Genomic DNA, 16800 nt, shown 5'->3' with positions numbered 1-16800 from the left:
TGTGGACATCCCTCCCAACATAATTTCAACGGTCTATGGGGCATCCAATACATTGCAACTCTAAAGTTTGGCAGGGGCCCTGGCCCAATGCATCTCTGTGCAAGAGGAGTCACTGCAGTACCTGGTTTGAATCCAGGCTGCATTCAATCACCGGCTGTGATTGGGAGTCCAATAGGGTGGTGCACAATTGGCAGTCTTGTAAATRAGAATTTGTTCTTAACTGACTTGCCTGGTTAAATAAAAAATCATGGCATTTTAGCAGTTGACTGCAGCAAGATGATGATAAACGAAGTCCACGTGAGATGATGACAGCACTGTATGGGAATCATTATTACAGATGAYTATCTAGAGGGACAATCCCTCAGAGTCTCCACATGAGACCTTGATGGAGAAAGTGAGAAAAATCACCAAAAAGTTGCAGATGGACCATAAGAAGATTGCAAGTTCATCTGCCTCATCTAAATATGTRTGCAATGCTTGATAGTGTGTACGATGTTAACAGATAGGTATTTTTTTCTGGGTGCTCTGAAGGGGAAGCTGTCCTCAAGGGGAAGCTTCTAACTGTGGCTAATGCCTGTAATATGACTCAGGGTTATTACTCAACCAACTAGAGTGCATACCAATAGTGTTGGATCTGTGACATCCACTTGTATTGATCATATCTTCAATAATGCTGCATGGCTATGCTCCAAAACAATATCAGTTCCCATTGGCTGTAGTGACCATAACATTGTGGCAATAACAAGGAAAGCCAAAGGTTGGGCCTAAAGTAATTTATAAGATGTCACACAAAGTGTTTTCTCAGGACTATTTTGTTGAATATGTAAAAAAAATGTATGTTGGTCTGATGTGTATGAAGAAGTGAATCCAGATGCAGCACTGGAAGTTATTCATGCCAATTGTTGACAAGCATGCACCTGTTAAGGAATTAACTGTGAGAACTGTTGGAGCCCTCTGGATGGATGATGAATTGAACATTTGTATAGTTCAAAGAAATGGTGTAAAAGAGGGGGMAAACAAGTCAGGCTGGTCAGCTGATTCGTTGACATACTGTAAATTGGGAAATGTACAAAAAGAAGAAACTACCAAACCAAGATAAATTACATAAAACACAGTGGAAAAAGACTTTGGAGTACCTTAAATTACATGGGCAGAATACCCAATTAATCTTCCTCATTCATTGAAGTTGATGGGTAATTTATAACAAAACCTTTTGATATTGGCAATCATTTCAATGACTGTTTCACTAGTAAAGTGGAAAAACTCAGAAGTGAAATTAAAACATTGGTCAGTGAACCATCATATTTTTGTATAAAATGTATAATAATGAAAGAGAAGAATGGCTGTTTTGAATTTGGGAGAGTTAGTGTGGGAGAGTTGGAAAAACTATTGTTATCATCAATAATGATAAGCCAACAGGTATAGAAAACCTTGATGAGAAAATATTGAGAATGGTAGCAGACTGTATTGCCCCCCCTATTTGCTATATCTTTAACCAAAGCCTAAAATAGGGTGTCCACAGGCGTAGAAGGAAGCTAAAGTAATTCCACAACCTAAAAATAGTAAAACAGCCTTTTTTGACTCTAATAGCTGCCCAATCAGTTTCGCTGCCTGCTYTTAGTAAACTGATGGAGCGAATTGTGTTTGACCAAATACAATGCTATTTTTCAGAGAACAAGTTAACTACTGACWTTCAGCATGCATAGAGAAGGGCACTCAACTTGTACTGCACTGACTCAGATGACAGCTTAACAGGTGCATTGCTTAAAATAAATGGATAATATGATAGTTGGAGCTGTATTATTTTCAGTGCAGCCTTTGAGTTTCTTCAATAACTATTTATGATCAATAACATCACTTGCTTTGGCTTTACATCACCTGAAATCACATGKTTGGAGAGTTATTTATCCAATAGAACCCAGAGAGTGTTCTTCAATSGAAGCTTCTCTAGCATCACAGTACAGTGTCCCTTAGGGCAGTTGCATTGAGCCATTACTCTTCCCTATTTTAAAAATTATTTGCAACTGGTCTTACACATGTATGTCTGTTATGAAAAGATGTTAGATGTTCTGCGTTTTTTACTCAAAAATCAACTGTACTAGTTGTTCAGACTCTGGTCTTGTCCCATCTTGATTAGTGTCTGGTAATATGGTCAAGTGCAGCAAAGAAAGACCTATTAAAGGCACAGCTGGCTCAAAACAGAGCAATACGCCAAATCCAGATTGTCTGCATAATCAAATAACATTCAGCTCAGACACCCATACATACCCACAACACATGCCACCAGGGGTCTCTTCACAGTCCCCAAATCCAAAACGAATTCACGACTATACACAGTATTGCACAGAGCCAGGACTGCATGGAACTCCCTTCCATTCTCCAATTACTCAAGCTAACAGCAAAATTACCTTTAAAAAAAAGAATAAACATGTCGTGGATCGGCGTTGACAAACACATGCACACACAAATTATTTGTTTTACTTGTATTGTTTGAATTATTATAATTTTCTTGTTTATATATCGTTGTGTTTAAAATGTGTGCGACTGTCTATCAGTGTACCAGTGTTTTGTTACTTCTCATGTTTTGTGTTTTTTTGGACCCCATGGAATAGTTTCTACCTCCGCAAATGCTAATATGGAAACAAATAAACAAATACTGTTGCTATGGTGTTACGACAGTTTAGCTGTGATGGACCCGCTACCAAAGATATTTATAACTAATCCAAGACAGTTAGTCGTTTACAGTGTGAGCAAATTAAATAGTGCGCAGAACAAGGTGGGCAAAGCCAAGCACGAGCTAGCGAGATCCTATTGGCACGTTGTATCATGTATTTGCATATTTTCGTTAGGGTACGCCTCTGTGAAGTGTGCATGTGCCGAGACAGACTCAATTCGACCGTGCACTCCTAAACAATGCAGTTTTTTTTATTACTTTAGCTAAGCGTCAAGTCTATAACACGCAGTGCACGGTGTTCGTAACATTCCAGTATTGGGAACAGCTAAAAGGGTTGAGATCAGATGTTTCATCGATGAGAACATTTGCAGAATGTCAGCCCATTTTCACCTAGTTCCATCCTCTCCCACTACCCGCGACTGGATTTATTTGGTGGTGACATACGTTTTAAACGGATGCTTCAGATTTTCAGCCCCTGTGACATGTCTGGGTTACCCCTTGTCTGTGCTGCTACTGCTGCAGGATCTGGCTGCTCCAGCAGTGTGTACGTTTGTGGACCTAAAACTATGCTATTGCAACTGTTATGAAACTGCCTCTGTGTTAAGCATCATATAGCCTTCATTGGAAATACCCTCTAAACAGTAACAGTATTGCTGGAGGTCATTGTATGCGATTCGACTTTGGCATCATTATCTAGGCCTGTAGCAAAGAAAAGTAAAAGTGAAAGCATGAGATGTGGGGTTTCCCACAGTAATACAGATCAACTGCAAAACTTGCGGCTATTATGTAACCATTCCCCCACATTCAGATACTAAATGAAGAAATTATTTCAGAGAGCAGAATGTTTATTGTCATTAACACGACAGAAAACGGCTAATGTCTTGAAGACAATGTACACAGAAAACAAAACATTATTTGGGATCCCTATTTACATAGTTATAACACAAATGTGGGAGAACAATTCAACAAAAATAAATACAAAAGGCATTTGGGTCATTAAGAATACYTAAGTTGCAGTATAGTGCAAATAGAAAGTTGAACATACAAATGTGCTCTTTGCATGAAACCTTTAATATTGTAGGACTGTTCTTGTAATTCGTTTTTTCTTTGAGTACCTCAAAATAACTTAGGGGAGATAATTTAACTAAAGTTTGATGCTATGATCTCAGAGTAATTGCAAAGCATATGTGATGCAGTAGAACTAGTAGGTAATAATGTTGAAAATGTGAGATGGTGGCAGAAGTGGGATTTCAGTGTAAATTGAGGAGTGTCATGTGATTGGAGCCTCTGTTTTAGTTTTTCAGCTCCTCCCCTTCTTTGCGCTGGAAGCCAGTGTTCTGCTTGTTCACCAGATCAGCATAGGTTCCACCTTTYTCCAGCAGCTCAACATGGCTCCCCTCCTCTAGCACCTTTCCCTCCTCAAGAACGACAATGTGATTGGCCTTCTCCACAGTGCTCAGCTTATGAGCAATCAGCAGCACTGAGCAGGGGTTTGAGTCCTTGAGCAGAGCTTGGTGGACCTAAGGACATGGWGAGAAACATGATGAGTATGTTTGAATTAAAGCCACTGAACTGTCAGAGATTAGCTGAGATTACAATACATTGTAAATCAATTATTCATGTTAGGGAAGGAAACAGCCTCCATTGGGTTATATTATGAGTAAATGATCAACAGAAACTGGTTAACCCCCCCAAAAATAGACCTGTCAGTGAAAGATAACAAGATTCAGAGTTAGTTTACCAAATACTCGCTCTCCGTGTCCAAGTTACTGGTGGCATCGTCCAGCACTAGAATCCGAGGCTTTCTGATCAGAGCTCTGGCGATGGCTATGCGTTGCTTCTGCCCTCCTGAAACCTGGCCTCCCTTCTCCCCGGCATCTGTGGAATAAAGAACAACAATTAAGTATGAACAGTAGAGCTGGATAACACACATACACTACAATCGTGCCATCAGTAGTTGAAGGAAGGAAAAGCACTAACAGTTCAAAGTCAAAGCTATGCAGAGAAAAGTGTAACTTTCTATCAGTAAGGACTAAACAAAGCCCCAAAGAAACAATATTACCAATCCTATCAGGATRAAGTCAATATGAATTCATCTTTTGGGACATACCTGTATCATAGCCATTGGGCAGGTCARAGATGAACTTGTGGGCATTGGCCAGCTCAGCAGCCCGGTACATCTCCTCATCAGTGGCATCATCTCTGCCATATTTGATGTTCTCCTTGACAGAACGAGCAAACAACACCGGCTCCTGACTCACCACACTGATCTGAGAGAAATTATTCATTTAGATAATGCATTTAGTTGGTYAATAACATCTTGGCAAACATTGTGATCATGTACTTTTCTTTAAAGGCTGGTAGCTAATTATGTTATGCACTAATATAGCTTAGGAGAAGAGTAACATTGCTTCCATTGCTGTTCATAATGACCTTGTCGTGTAGGTACTGGTTCTTGTAGCTGTGCAGTGGCTGTCCATCCAATAGGATCTCTCCTTCCTGGGGCAGGTAGAACCTCTCCAGCAGGCTCACACAGGTGCTTTTCCCTGCTCCAGAAGCCCCCACCAAGGCAGTGATCTTCCCAGGCCTCAGCTCCAGAGAYAGGCCCTGAGAGATAAAGAGAAATTGTAATTTAATGTATATGTAATTTTAATTCATATCCAGTATATGTGTATACAGTATACTGTAAATATACTRTAGATACCTTGAGCACCGGTGTATCTTCYCTGGTAGGGTAGGTAAATGTGACATTCTTGAACTSAACATGTCCCTCAAGATTCTGTGGGGCAAGGGTGCCTTCTGGAGGAACCTGGGGCTGTCGGTCCACATACTCRAATATCTTCTCAGAGCCACCGATTGCCCTCATCACACTTGGGTAATACGACATCACGGCCTGTCAGAAAGCGACACCAGTAAGTGACTGTCAAAATGTTGCTACTCAAAACTCTAGATATGATTAAAATATTGTGATACCAATAAATCATTTTGACCCCTATTTTACTGTAGAACAACTTGGCAGTGCCTTGTTAGGGTGTGTACATTTAGGTCTGTTTGGATTTGGCAGTAGGCATTAAACATAAGATGGCTGCGGGTAGATTGGATGGAGATTGTTMATCTATGGCCTTACCTCCACAGCAGAGGAGAATTGGAGCTCGTAGAGCACAAAGGCCACCAGGTCCCCACTGCTGACGGTCCCCCCTGTCACCAGACTACCGCCATAGTACAGGATACTGACCTTCAGGAACAGGCTTGACATCTGAGAGGGAGACAGATGGGGTGACTATTGATTATGACTAGGGCCCAGTGTTTTCCAGATCATGTAACCAGGAACAACTCTGGGACCTACAGTATTTATAGTCTATAACAATTGCCCAGAGCTTTCCCTTGTCAGTTCACATRGCCAGGAAAAACTCAGGGCCCATATTACAGACAAATTCATGTACCCTCATGAGTCAATGTGCAATCCAARCTCTTTGGAACTGAATTTGGATAAATTGCTGTCACCCTGTGACTGTTTACTATTGAAGCTGAAACTCACACTATTGGTCCAGGTTGAGGCTGCGTAGGCTGCTGCTTCCTCTTTATTCAGAGAGTAGGTCTTCTCCAGCCTCTTCCTGTAGCGCTCCGTCTCGCCCTCCTCGTTGGCAAAGCTGCGTACTGTCTTCATAGAGGAGAAGGTCTCCGTGGCAACGTCATTGGCCTGGGCTAGTGACTTTTGAACCTTCGCACCGAGCTCCTGKGACAAAAACAATATTCACAGTTACCTTCTGAATGGTCAGGTAACGTTCTGTCTGCTCTGTAGTGCTATTTTTGGTGACTGTAACTTGTAGAATCAAGATGTATGCAAACACGAAACTGCAACTGTCAGACAAGGTTACTCATCATGGGAGTGTTCAGTAGTTCACAAAACTACCCCCACTATAGCCTTGTCCCAGATCTGTTTATGCTGTCTAGCCAACTCTTATTGTCATTGTCACCCCATACATTTTGCCAAGAAGACGCAAACAGATCTGGGACCAGGCTACTTCCACTACAATACGTTAGAAAAGGTCTGATTTCCTGTACCTGGTACCACTTGCCGGATATCTTTGGTATGACCCAGATGATAGGAAGCCCCATAGCGGTGAAGAGTGACAGCTTCCAGGAGAGATTGAGCATGAAGATGAAGAGGAAAGTGACCCGCATGAAGTACCACATCAGCAGACTCAACTTCTCACTCAGAGACTCACTCATGTCGTTGGTGTCTGTGGTGATGCGTGACACAAGGTCACCTGGAACAAAGGTCATAGGTTAAGTTAGCCCCTTGGAGGGGATGGTGTGCAAATATATATATCATATATATAGCGTAAAGCATAAATATATAGCATAAAGGTATCCTCTTCACTTTGAAGAAAAGACAGATCCGCACAATACTCTTGACCTGATSACTCATGTTTATTAAGATACTCTCCTTTACACCTGGGGTATATCCTTTGGACATACAGTATGTGTTTATCAGTTAACTTAATCAATTAGTAACCCAACAACTGTATAAAAAATATATTTAAGAAAGGTGAAGTACAGGTAACTGCCAAAATTGTCACACCCTGATCTGTTTCACCTGTCTTTGTGATTGTCTCCACCCCCCTCCAGGTGTCGCCCATCTTCCACATTATCCCCTGTGTATKTATACCTGTTCTCTGTTTGTCTGTTGCCAGTGCGTCTTGTTTGTCGAGTCAACCAGCGKTTTTTTGTCTCAGCKCCTGCTTTTCCCCAGTCTCTCTTTTTCGCGCCCTCCTGGTTTTGACCCCTGCCTGTCCGGTCTCTGCCTGCCTGACCACTCTGCCTGTCCCTGACCCTGCCTACCGTCCTGTACCTTTGCCCCACCTCTGGATTACCAACATCTGCKTGAGCCTGCCTGCCGTCCTGTACCTTTCCCCCACTACTCTGGTTATCRACCCATGCCTGCCKTGACCTGTCGTTTGCCTGCCCTGTTGCTGTAATAAACATTGTTCCTCCGACACAGTCTGCATCTGGGTCTTACCTTCAAACCTGATAAAAATAAAGAAATCACTTGAGTAATTGAGGGATACGTAGTATATTGAAAGCAGGTGCTTCCACACAGGTGTGGTTCCYGAGTTAATTAAGCAAYGAACATCCCATCATGCTTAGGGTCATGTATAAATATGTCCAGCTGCCCATTATTTTGGCTACCATGTGTTAGAATAATTTGTATGGTTTGAGATAATGGCTAAAGAGTTCCACTCTGATCTTGTTTAATGGTGTGAAATGTTTGAGAATCATAAGAAGATAATATGAAGATGTGTGTAGCTATGTTAGAATTATAATACTAGGGTATTATAGTCTTTAGTAAGGGTGTAAGCAGGGAGAAGTTGTAAAACAGATAATAGAAAACCCTTAGAGGTTTTCTAACCAAGAGGGCCCCAACGGGGGAGGGGAATTGAAAGCCTTGAAGAATGAGACAAGATTGATGGTTCTTTGTCTACAATGTGGTTAGTGGGAAAGTACTGGTCATTGGAGAAGGGAGTGACCTAAAGATAGGAATGTGTGTGTAGTATAAAAAGACTGAGTCTTAATTTTTGTCTTGAGAATTCTCATGAATAAACTATACTTTCCTTTTGCATTAAGCTGAGTATTTGTCTAATTCTTATCGACCCTAGCATTACAACCTAGGGGGAATGGGTCAAAGCTATAGTCATCATTGGGATTGAAAATTCTCTTGACACCATGACTAGAAGAAGAGATCTCAGTGACTTTGAAAGAGGGGTCTCAAAGAGCATAGGAGGTTTAAAGGGTATGTGTGTGTCTCAGTCACCAGATCTCAACCCAATTGGAGATGCATAAGACAGCGTTTTCCCCCACCATCAACAAAACAAGAAATTAGGGATGCACGATATATCGGTGAGAATATCGGAATTGGCCGATTTTAGCCAAAAATGCCAACATCAACATCGGCCCGATGTCTAGTTTAACGCCGATGTCAAAGCTGAAGTGCATACCTACATAACGTAGGTAGGTGACGTAATGATGCCATGAAAAGTACAGAGCTACATGTTCAACACAGCATTCCTAACCTAGGCCACAATGTCTACGGTGTGAATCTATTTTGAAGTTTCAAAGGAAGATAACAAAAAGGCCATATGCAACGTTTGTGCTGCTATTATTTCCAGAGGAGGGGAGAAAGTGAAATCTTTTAATACCACAAACCTAATTACTCATTTGAAAGTGCATCACCCCCAGACGTTCAGCGACTACTTGGAACAAAAGCAGAAAAAAAAGATCAAGTCAAGCAGTTATTTGAAAGAGTAAGAAGATTTCAGCGAGATAACTCAAAGGCGAGATCCACTAATGCCAAGATAATGGAATTCATTGCCCTTGATAATCAACCGTTCTCTGTTGTGGATGATGTTGGCTTCCACCAACTGGTCGAGCACCTCGAGCCCCGGTACACACTACCAAGTAGATGCTATTTTTCAGATGTTTCCCTACCGGAATTACACAGTATTGTTGAATCGCACATCCACGGGCAACTTGCTATGGGCGTCGCTGCTATTAGCTTCATGACTGGCATTTGAACCAGCGACGTCAGCCCCATGAGCATGCTGAGTCTGACAGCACAGTGGGTCGACGAGGATTTTGTATTGAGGAAAGCCATATTGCATGCTCAAGAATGTGCTGGTTCTCATCCCGCTGCTGCCATTTCAATGCATGGCACACACGCTGCAACTGGCTGTGAACGAAGGTGTTTTGGCCCAACGCAGCATTTCTGACACAGTGGCAACAGGTAGGAAGATAGTGGGTCATTTTAAACACTCACAGCTAGCATACAGCCACCTGCAAGTAATTCAGGAGCAGCTTGGAGTGAAAACGAAAAGGCTTAAGCAAGACGTTTCCACCAGATGGAACAGTACTTTTTACTTGATGGAGAGCCTGCTGGAACAAAAACGAGTGCTTGGCATGTACGCAGCTGTCTATGAGTTACCTGCAACAATCAGTACGAACCAGTGGACTCTCATTGAAAACATGAACCCACTCTTAGCTCCATTCGAACAACTGACTCGAGAAATAAGCTCTTCAACTGCATCTGCAGCAGACGTAATACCCTCTATCATGGCATTGAAACACCTGCTCAACAAAACTTCCGACACAGACAGTGGGGTTAAAACTTTCAAAAATACTCTACTAGACGCTGTGAACAAGCGATTTGGTGGCATTCTCTCTGAGCCTCTTTACTGTGTCGCCAACATGCTCGATGCTAGGTACAAGGACCAMMACTTCGATGCAGAAAAGAAAAAGGGTTTACATGAAATGTTACCGACAAAGCTGGACAAGATGGAAAAGGACACAGTGACAGTGCGCACCGAAGAAGAGGACCCACGACAGAAGAGGCCACGGACAGACAGGGCTGAAACTTCACTGCTTGACATGTATGATGAAATCCTGGTTGAGAATGAAACGACTGAACAAATTAACAACAAAACAGCACAGCAAGTAAGTGAAAGAAATAGGTTTTGATATGTTTTACTGGTAATGAGGAYATACGTAAATGCCAACAAAATAACTTTTTGGTGTGTGTGTGTGCGGCTGTGTGTGTGAGAGAGAGAGAGACACATTGTATTTTCATTTTATGTTACTACATTGGCCAACATTTGCCTGGCAGAACCTACTATTCCCAGGAATGAAGATGCACTTGGATACTGGAGAAGTAACAAGCACCGTTTCCCCATCCTAGCTAAAGCTGCACGCAAGTATCTTGGTGCTCCCTGTACTAGTGTGGACAGTGAGCACCTTTTCAGTGCAGCTTCACACATTGTAGACGAAAAAAGAAACGACTCTCTTGTGACAAAGCCGAGCAGGTCCTCTTTGTGAAGAAAAACCTCCCCCAAATGTTAAAATTGTAAACGGGCAGACATATTGTAACCCAGCCATCTAGAGTCCCTGGAAAAATGTTTACTAAGCCCAATGGCTTTCTGTTGTTCTATCATGGCTGGTATAGGTCAAGATTTTAATTGAATTTAATACAAAGCAGTTGTGTGTTTTTGTTTTTATTTCCTAAATGAAAGATGAGATGTGTTGTATATTTGTTCTCATTTTACTAGTCAAGTCAGTTGAGCACRTTTGAAGTTTAAGTTGTGCCATTTATGGCAGTTTATGACAGCCTAGAGACAGTCATTTTTTCAAGCAGTTAAATCAAAAATKATTAMCTGCATTTTAGTTGAAACCAATATTTCTTTCAAAGCATTTAARTTTCTCCATACAGTCAAGATTGGATAGTAAGAAGAGCCACCAGCAACTTAACCATCTTTGTAAYGCGGAGCAGCTAAAATATTTRTGTCATGAGTATCTGTTGTGCRATAAAATACATTCATGGATGTTTAATTTTTMTAATTTACAAGWTATTAAACAATCTGTTCCTAACTGAACAAATGAACATATGACACTTGGTTTCAACTATTTAACTGTACTAGAATGCTTAAAAGGCTGCTAAAATGTTAAATATAGGTTATTGGTATCGGGGGTTTTTTTGGCAAGGAAAATATCGGATATCGGTATCGGCCACAAATGTCATATCGGTGCATCCCTACAAGAAATTATGGAATTTCTCATGGAAGAATGGTGCCAATCCCTCCAATAAAGTTCCAGACACTTGTAGAATCTATGCCAGGGCGCACTGAAGCTATTCTGGCGGCTAGTTGTGCCCCAACGCCCTATTAAGACACTTTATGTTGGTGTTTAATTTATTTAGGCAGTTACCTGTAGATTGCAATGAGATGTAACTCACCTGTCTGTGCCGTGTCAAAGAAAGCAATCTCCTGCTTCAGCACCGACTGGAAGACTAGGCCCTGGATGGAGGTGTGTATGCGACTCATGGTGATGTTGTAGATGAGGTCACACACAAACTCACACACAGCACTGAAYGATAGAGATGGGAGAAGGAGGGCAAATAAACACGTTACTACAGTATCAGTACAATAAATGCCCTGTGGAAGTGATTAGGACCCTTGAAACCTCAAAATTAAACAGTAGTATCAAACACTGAGCATCAATTGGAAGGACTCAAGAGTATCGTATCACCAATTATTGATATATGCTGTACTATACCTCATGACTGTAATCAGAGACATGACCGTGATGGCGTGAGTAAAGGCTTCAGGCTCGTCTTCATTCATAATCCAGTCTGTCATTCGGCCGGTGTAGTGGGGAATAGCCATCTCACCAAGGGAAGAGATGACGACAAGACTCAGCACGGCTCCAAAGCGTATGAAATAAGGCTTCATGTATCCCATCAGTTTCTCTAGAGAGGCCCCAGTCTTCTTCTGTGGTTCCTTGGTGGGCTTGGTAAGAAGAGAAGGGACGTAGCGTGTCCAGTACAAACATGCTACGACTGTTACGCAGTAGCCCTGAAGTASCTGAAAAACAAGTGATTTTAGTCTGTTTGGTTTGTCAATTTTTWAAACAAAAAGGGTATATATATTAACATAATTATAGCAATATAGACTTGTCACCCACCCCCTGCCAGGAGTGCCATCCCCATAGTTGCCCCAGGATGGACTGGCCACATGCCCAGAGAAGGCTGATGTAGAGTGGGCAATGGAAGCAGAGGACCCCTATGCTCTGGAGCCCCTCGAAGCTGCTCATCCATGGGGGACTTCCAGGGAATGTGAAGGTGAGAAAGAGGTGGAGGCYGGCACGGAGCAGGCTTCCACCCCACAAGGTGATGAGGGGATGGTGGAGGAGAAGAGGGGAGAGTTGGGCCAAGCGGACTGTCTGCACCACACACACATCCATGCACAGGAAGAGCAGCGGAGAGAAGTTCATTTTTGGCATTCCGAACAGGCTCTAGAACAGGAGGATGGGAGAGACAGATAATGAGGTTGAGGAACATCATATCCAGGGGTTAAATTGAGGAGGACTAAGTGGGATAGCATATGGAACATAACATGTGCACATAGATCTGTTATAGCATATTATGGAAAAAGTGGCAATTTGGGAATTAGTTCGCACAAAAYCCCAATTAAACCTCTGGGACATAGATTATCTGAAAATATTGGAGGGAGTGTGACCATTTAATGAAAAACAGCTGACCGACTAATAAGGGACAACATTGGGTGCTAGAGTGTGTAATCAACTGTTATCTTATGCTTCAATTTTTACTTTCACTTTCAATTAGGTGAATTTCAAAGTTCGGCTTCATGATGGATATGACGAATTGTAACAACACATTACAATACATGCTGTAATAATAAACAATATAACACGTTTAAAAAGCTTTTTAAAAATATAGACTACTCACGTTTGCATGTGGGCTCTTACGAATGAGGTTGCAATTTCTTCTGAATGTCAGGGAAACGATAGCCTATATCTACTAAGAATAGATCTAGCCTATGTTCTATGTTACACACTCATATCATATAAAGGGCAATCTTCGTATTAATTTAGTTATGCAGCAGCAGCAGCCTGCGGATAGACTTGAGGACCCCACGTTCGAGTTGATGATTGTGCTTCATAATAAAACCGAAAGTACATAACTTGGAAAGTCCCTTTTGAACGACCCGCCCCCTCTTGACATTGGCAAATGCTGATTTTATATTAATTATACTATGCTATACTTTATGTGAAACGAGTAGGTGATTACTGTGTAAGGGTTTGATATATATGAAAATGTTGTACGGTAAATTACTTACTGGCTGATTCACCTTTGAACTTGAAAGGAATCTAATGTAGAATAGCGACATCGTGTGGAAAGCTTGATGACCTACACGATGATAATCATAATCATCATCATCACTACCATCATTGAAACATTATTTCCATGATCATCTATTGCATATTCCCCTTGACAATGCACAACAGCCTAATGTTTCTATATATAAACTCATCATATAAATAAAAAACTATTTTAGGTTTTTGCCCAGATAACGAGTAAGTAGTATGTCTTAGCCTGAAATAGACCCCCCCCCCACCAAAACTTGAAAAGGCACACAATCTTTGTTGTACCACCTGCTGTGAGACTGTTTCTTGGCATAATTGATGAGTCCTGAGGTTAAGAATGAAAGTAGAACCCCCTAGTTTCCTGTTCCTGTATCCATCCTTTCATTTGAGACAGGTGACATATGGGCCTGTAGCTACATCTGTTTATTTTAAGACCCACCACATTCCTGGAGGTTATTATCTCTTCTTTGAGATTTTGAAATAGTTTTATTTGTCATTTGCAGTAGATAAGATTATATATATGTTTTTAATGCAGAGAGCATGCTCCTGCATGGGAAGTTAAAAAAGTGACATATGCAGGCCTACTCCAGGGCCTGTATTCATAATGTGTTTCAGAGAAGGAGCACTGATTTAGGATCAGTTTAGCCTTTTTAACGTAATTAATATGATTGCATGAACAGGGGGGACCTAGATTGTTTCATGAATACAGGGCCTGGTTCATTTGAAAGATTACATCCTGAGGCATTATAATCAGTAGAAAAACAGACTACACACACACACACACACACACACACACACACACACACACACACACACACACAACAACACATCCATCACAACACCACACACCACGACACAACACACATACAACTACAACAAACACAAGATCACCACAACACCGCTCTATTGTTTTCCACACAGTGGCAGGAAGTTGTCCACATATCCGCAGTGCTTCTGAAAAATAATTAGAGAGAGGGAGGTGGGTGGTAGCAGCACTGGAAGTTGGGGTGTACCACTTTAGATATAAACTGTTCACATGGTCCCATTGTGAACGCGGTCAGGAGCGCAGTGAGACAGTACGTTCTCCAGAAGAGACCCAGAGAGATACCCCACAACACTGTAGCAGAGTACAGTCCTGCCGGACCTGCCATAGCTGGGCCAAGGCATTGGACCTAGTAACCGCACTGGTACAGCTGGGAGGATAGTGAGAGAGAGTAGGCTACTGCCGTCTCCATCCTCTCTGGGACCTGCCTGGCTCAATGATGCTGGTGCTGTGGACGGCTGTTCTGTTGGGGTTGAGCAGGTGGTGTCGAGGTGAGTCCATCTTCCAGCTATTATCTTGTTGATAAGATGTTCGATACCTGTGAGAGTGAGGTAGAGTCTCTACTAGGTAATCGACTAAAGAGAGGAAGTCCTACATGGTACTTCCTAGCAACCCTGAGGAATGCACAGTGATGCCGAAACGTTGATAAATACCCATTAAATTGATGGGAGTTTATACATGGAGTGTGCGACTTTTTTTATTTTGATACCCAGCAACAAAACATACTTTTTGTTTTACATTGATGTTCTCACTTCTATGTTTTATAGATTTCTGAGGATATATCATTAGGAGAAAATACTGTGACGTACTTGACATATACTGCTCTCACATCCTTTCATCATCACTTTATAAGATGCTGCGTGAATGGGTCACTGATTTAAAGATATGACTGACCAAAAAGTGCTTTGCTTGCATAAGAGTCAAAGATTGTACTGTATTTCCTTGAATGTTCACTGCTATACAGTACACCATGTCTAATCCCAACTCTCCTGTGCTATGATTTTATTGTCCCTCACACACCTGCCAAGCCTCTCCATTGTCCCATTCCATTACATTCCTCATCGCCAGGGTGATGACCTCCGACCTTCATCCAGTCTCAGCCCACTCCATTTCCTGTTGCTATTCGCCTCTCCTGGAAACTTCCTGTTTGTGTCAGGCCTCCTATTTCCCATTTCATGGTTCATGCCAAGGACACACCTTTCATAGCCTGCCTGGCTGGCACGGTACCAAGCATTGTTAACAATGAATGCTTGGTGGTGATAGATACATCTAGGCCTACACAATACACAGCTTGAAAATATAGGTCAAAGCACAGGTTCTTGCTTGATACAGTAATACAGTATTGTAATTAATGGATGCTTTTATCCAAAGTGATTCAGTTTAAGTTAGTATATTAGTGTCAAGTGGGAATCCAACCTTTGTGTGTGTGTATGTGTGTGATTCCTCCCCAAGTAGCAGCAGCGTCTCCTGGTGGTGACCCCTGGGCCCAGTGTCCATCCAGACAGTGTAAGGCCAAGTTTGGAGATGGGTCATGTGATAAAGAGTGCACTGAGCCTGAGTGTCTGAGGGACGGGTTTGACTGTCTGAGGGACAAAGGACGCTGCAAGTAAGACACTGTAGCAGCAGGGAGATCTGGGCTGCATTTCATTCCAGGAAGATGTTCCATCAACCCTTCCCTTTGTTCACTCTCCTTCATGGATCAAACAGGACTGGATATGTGAAAGCAACATGGTGAYTTACTCTTACCCAGTAGTCTCATATTYATGGTGAGGGGAGTGAATAAGAGCAGAGGGGAGAGAACATCTCACTGGAATGAAACGTACCCTGCTCTTTACTCTTTATCACTCTCACGTTCATTTTTGTTTACATCCAGATGTTTCAGCTGGGGTTCACGCTTTCTCTGCATCCTTCCAACTATCCCCTCTCTCAGTTCAGGCCACATCCACTACTGCCGAGACCACTATGCCAACTCTTACTGTGACCAGGGCTGTGAAAGTGCCGCCTGTGGCTGGGACGGGAGTGACTGTCACAGGCACCACAGCCCTCTGTGGGCTAAGGGTACCCTGCTCCTGCACACCCACGTCCCCCTGCAACACGGCACATTTTCCAACAGTTCCCTTCTCTGGGCCCTCAGCACCCTCCTGCAGACGCCCCTCAAACTGCGCGGCATGGTGACCCTTGACCCCAGCARGGACCTCTTCACCTTTAATCCCCAGCAGCTCGAAAACCTGCTGGCTCAAGCTTCTTCGGATGACTCAAATGGGTAACTATGAAGAGATTATGATTTCGCTTCCCCTAATTTTTTTACCTTAACCTAGTCTCTTTTGTTAACATCTCATCAATGTTCTCACTCCCCATCTCTCTGAAACAGTTCTCTCCTATTCTTGCAAGTGGATAACAGGCCGTGCTCCCGTCTTCCTTCTACCTGTTTCCCGTACGCCATCGAAGCAGCTAACTTCCTGCGGGCTGCTACGTCGTCGACTCGTGTGTCGGTCCCCTCTCACCCAGAATTAAAGGCCATTATTAGTGTAAGAGGGGTTGGGGAGGAAATAGGAGGGAGAGAGGAGGACCCAGTTGAGGAAAAAGAGGA

The 16800-nt window shown here is 42.5% G+C and overlaps 2 protein-coding genes across 2 annotated transcripts in view; one reads left to right on the top strand and one right to left on the bottom strand.

Annotated features, from left to right (window-relative positions):
- Nucleotides 1-3511: 3511 nt before the first annotated feature.
- LOC111965141 (antigen peptide transporter 1) lies at nucleotides 3512-13184 on the bottom strand. The gene is made up of 12 exons (XM_023989153.2): nucleotides 12969-13184; nucleotides 12185-12514; nucleotides 11777-12084; nucleotides 11457-11587; nucleotides 6740-6945; nucleotides 6213-6410; nucleotides 5802-5930; nucleotides 5379-5567; nucleotides 5108-5281; nucleotides 4785-4944; nucleotides 4416-4552; nucleotides 3512-4194 (listed from the first exon to the last, which is right to left on the bottom strand). The coding sequence occupies exons 2-12, from the start codon at nucleotides 12500-12502 to the stop codon at nucleotides 3967-3969; spliced, it is 2178 nt and encodes a 725-aa protein (XP_023844921.1). The 5' UTR covers nucleotides 12503-12514; nucleotides 12969-13184; the 3' UTR covers nucleotides 3512-3966.
- Nucleotides 13185-14646: 1462 nt separating this feature from the next.
- The window catches only part of LOC111965139 (uncharacterized), a 6006-nt gene continuing 3852 nt past the window's right edge, over nucleotides 14647-16800 (top strand). Inside the window, exons 1-4 of the mRNA XM_070443826.1 lie at nucleotides 14647-14701; nucleotides 15663-15816; nucleotides 16141-16473; nucleotides 16582-16694. Of these exons, the coding sequence (XP_070299927.1) occupies nucleotides 14647-14701; nucleotides 15663-15816; nucleotides 16141-16473; nucleotides 16582-16694 (655 nt within the window). The remainder of the gene's footprint in view (nucleotides 14702-15662; nucleotides 15817-16140; nucleotides 16474-16581; nucleotides 16695-16800) is intronic.

The sequence above is a fragment of the Salvelinus sp. IW2-2015 genome, linkage group LG6.1 (genome assembly GCF_002910315.2).
Source record: "Salvelinus sp. IW2-2015 linkage group LG6.1, ASM291031v2, whole genome shotgun sequence".
In the NCBI taxonomy this organism is placed as follows: domain Eukaryota; kingdom Metazoa; phylum Chordata; class Actinopteri; order Salmoniformes; family Salmonidae; genus Salvelinus; species Salvelinus sp. IW2-2015.
The sequence above is the reverse complement of the archived record's forward strand: the minus strand, read 5'-3'. Positions and strand labels throughout refer to the sequence as shown.